We start from the raw sequence: 1,655 nt of genomic DNA on the forward strand, positions 1-1,655 counted from the left end.
GTGTGTGTGTGTGTGTGTGTGTGTGTGTGTGTGTGTGTGTGTGTGTGTGTGTGTGTGTGTGTAAAGATTACAAAGCATCAATTTTAATATTATATTATTGAAAATATTAAATCATATTCGATAACGACTACTATATATTGCGGGAGAAGAATATTGGCGATGGATCGATCACGTAGCTACTGTCGCAAGCTCACTACAGATTTCTTATTTACCGCTTTTCGCGTCTCTCTATCTCGGCTCTATTGAAATTTAATCTCCGCGTCTTAGCTCGCCTGGAAAAGCATTTAAACCAATTACATCCAGCCCGGGTTATCGCGAATGGGAATAATTTCACAAATCTCGCGATAATATTTCTTCTCCAATAACTAATGGAATTTATGGGAAAATGAGAAATTGCCGCTGCAAAGAAAGGAAAGAAATAGTCGGCTTTTCGTAATCCGACAATCATGAAAGGAAAACATCTGAATTCGGAGGAAAATGTCTGAACGAGTTAAACAATCTTTAACGAGAAAAGGCAAAAGAATCTGAAGAAAATCAGTCGATTAACAACAACCGATTGTAATTAACCTTTTGAACGCGAAAGTTTTGTACTAAAAGAGCCAATTAAGCAATGTTGAATTTCAATCTTGGATTTCAATCTCTGCGCGCGAGAACGATGCGTCATTCTGGCAACAGAAAGGATATTAAAATGGAGGGTTCGAGATCAAAAGAGGGGAAAAGTGAACTCATAATTTTCTCACGAAAATACACATGGCGAAACGCGATTTGCACGAGTAGAATATTCCTGGAAGGAAACCTTTTAACATCAATGGAACATTCTAAGATCGCGAAGATTGAAAGAGGGAGTGAATACGAATTTAGGAGGACGACAAGGGAAAGATCAAAAGGAAAATACTGACAGACACTTACTGGCGAGCATAATGGTGGTGGCATTTCCGCCGAGTGCATCCTTCAGCAGCCAAGTGAGCGAAGAGTCTCTGTAAGGGATGTATCTTCTTCCTGGCCTACTTCCGGTTGAGCCTCTCTCAGCGAGTGCGGATATCACGTTCCCTAAAGCCACTAGGCTCTTGTTGATATTCGCACCTTCCTACAAACAATAACCAAACGCGAAAGTAACATTAAAATTATTAGGCTTATTGAATATTTTTATTGAATATATTAATTTAAAATCTTTAGTTTTCTAAAAAAAATTTTTAATATCGATAATCTGCTTTCAACAGGGCTCGGTCTTATCTCAAATAAATTTATTTAAAACATGTATCTTAAATTAAAAAAAAAATTAAAACATTATTTAATATTTATTATTTTAAATAACTGCTGACCTATTTCTTATTTAATATTTTAAATAAGTTTTTGAAACTTATTTTATATTTTTTTATTTTAAATAAGTTGTATCAGTTTTTTATCGATTTTGTATTTTAAATAATTTTCTTATTTTATATTTCTAAATAAATTGTATCAATTATGTTACTGATCCGTCAATAAAAGTGACGATGAATAATTAAATTACAATATATTTATGATGAAATATAACATGTGTGGGATACAACAAGATATATAAGATTATATGATCTACATTTCAATTTTCCATTTGTGGTTCACGAAAAGTTAATACTATACTATTAAATATTAATTATAGTTATAAAAAATAGGCT

General features: G+C 32.9%; 1 protein-coding gene across 1 annotated transcript in view; it reads right to left on the reverse strand.

Annotated features, from left to right (window-relative positions):
• Positions 1 to 1,655, reverse strand: part of LOC108686632 (centromere-associated protein E-like) — a 43,959-nt gene that overhangs the window by 8,918 nt on the left and 33,386 nt on the right. The window contains exon 6 of the mRNA XM_018192057.1: positions 910 to 1,087. Coding sequence (XP_018047546.1) covers positions 910 to 1,087 — 178 coding nt within the window. The remainder of the gene's footprint in view (positions 1 to 909; positions 1,088 to 1,655) is intronic.

This window comes from Atta colombica, unplaced genomic scaffold (genome assembly GCF_001594045.1).
Source record: "Atta colombica isolate Treedump-2 unplaced genomic scaffold, Acol1.0 scaffold187, whole genome shotgun sequence".
Classification (NCBI taxonomy): Eukaryota; Metazoa; Arthropoda; class Insecta; order Hymenoptera; family Formicidae; genus Atta; species Atta colombica.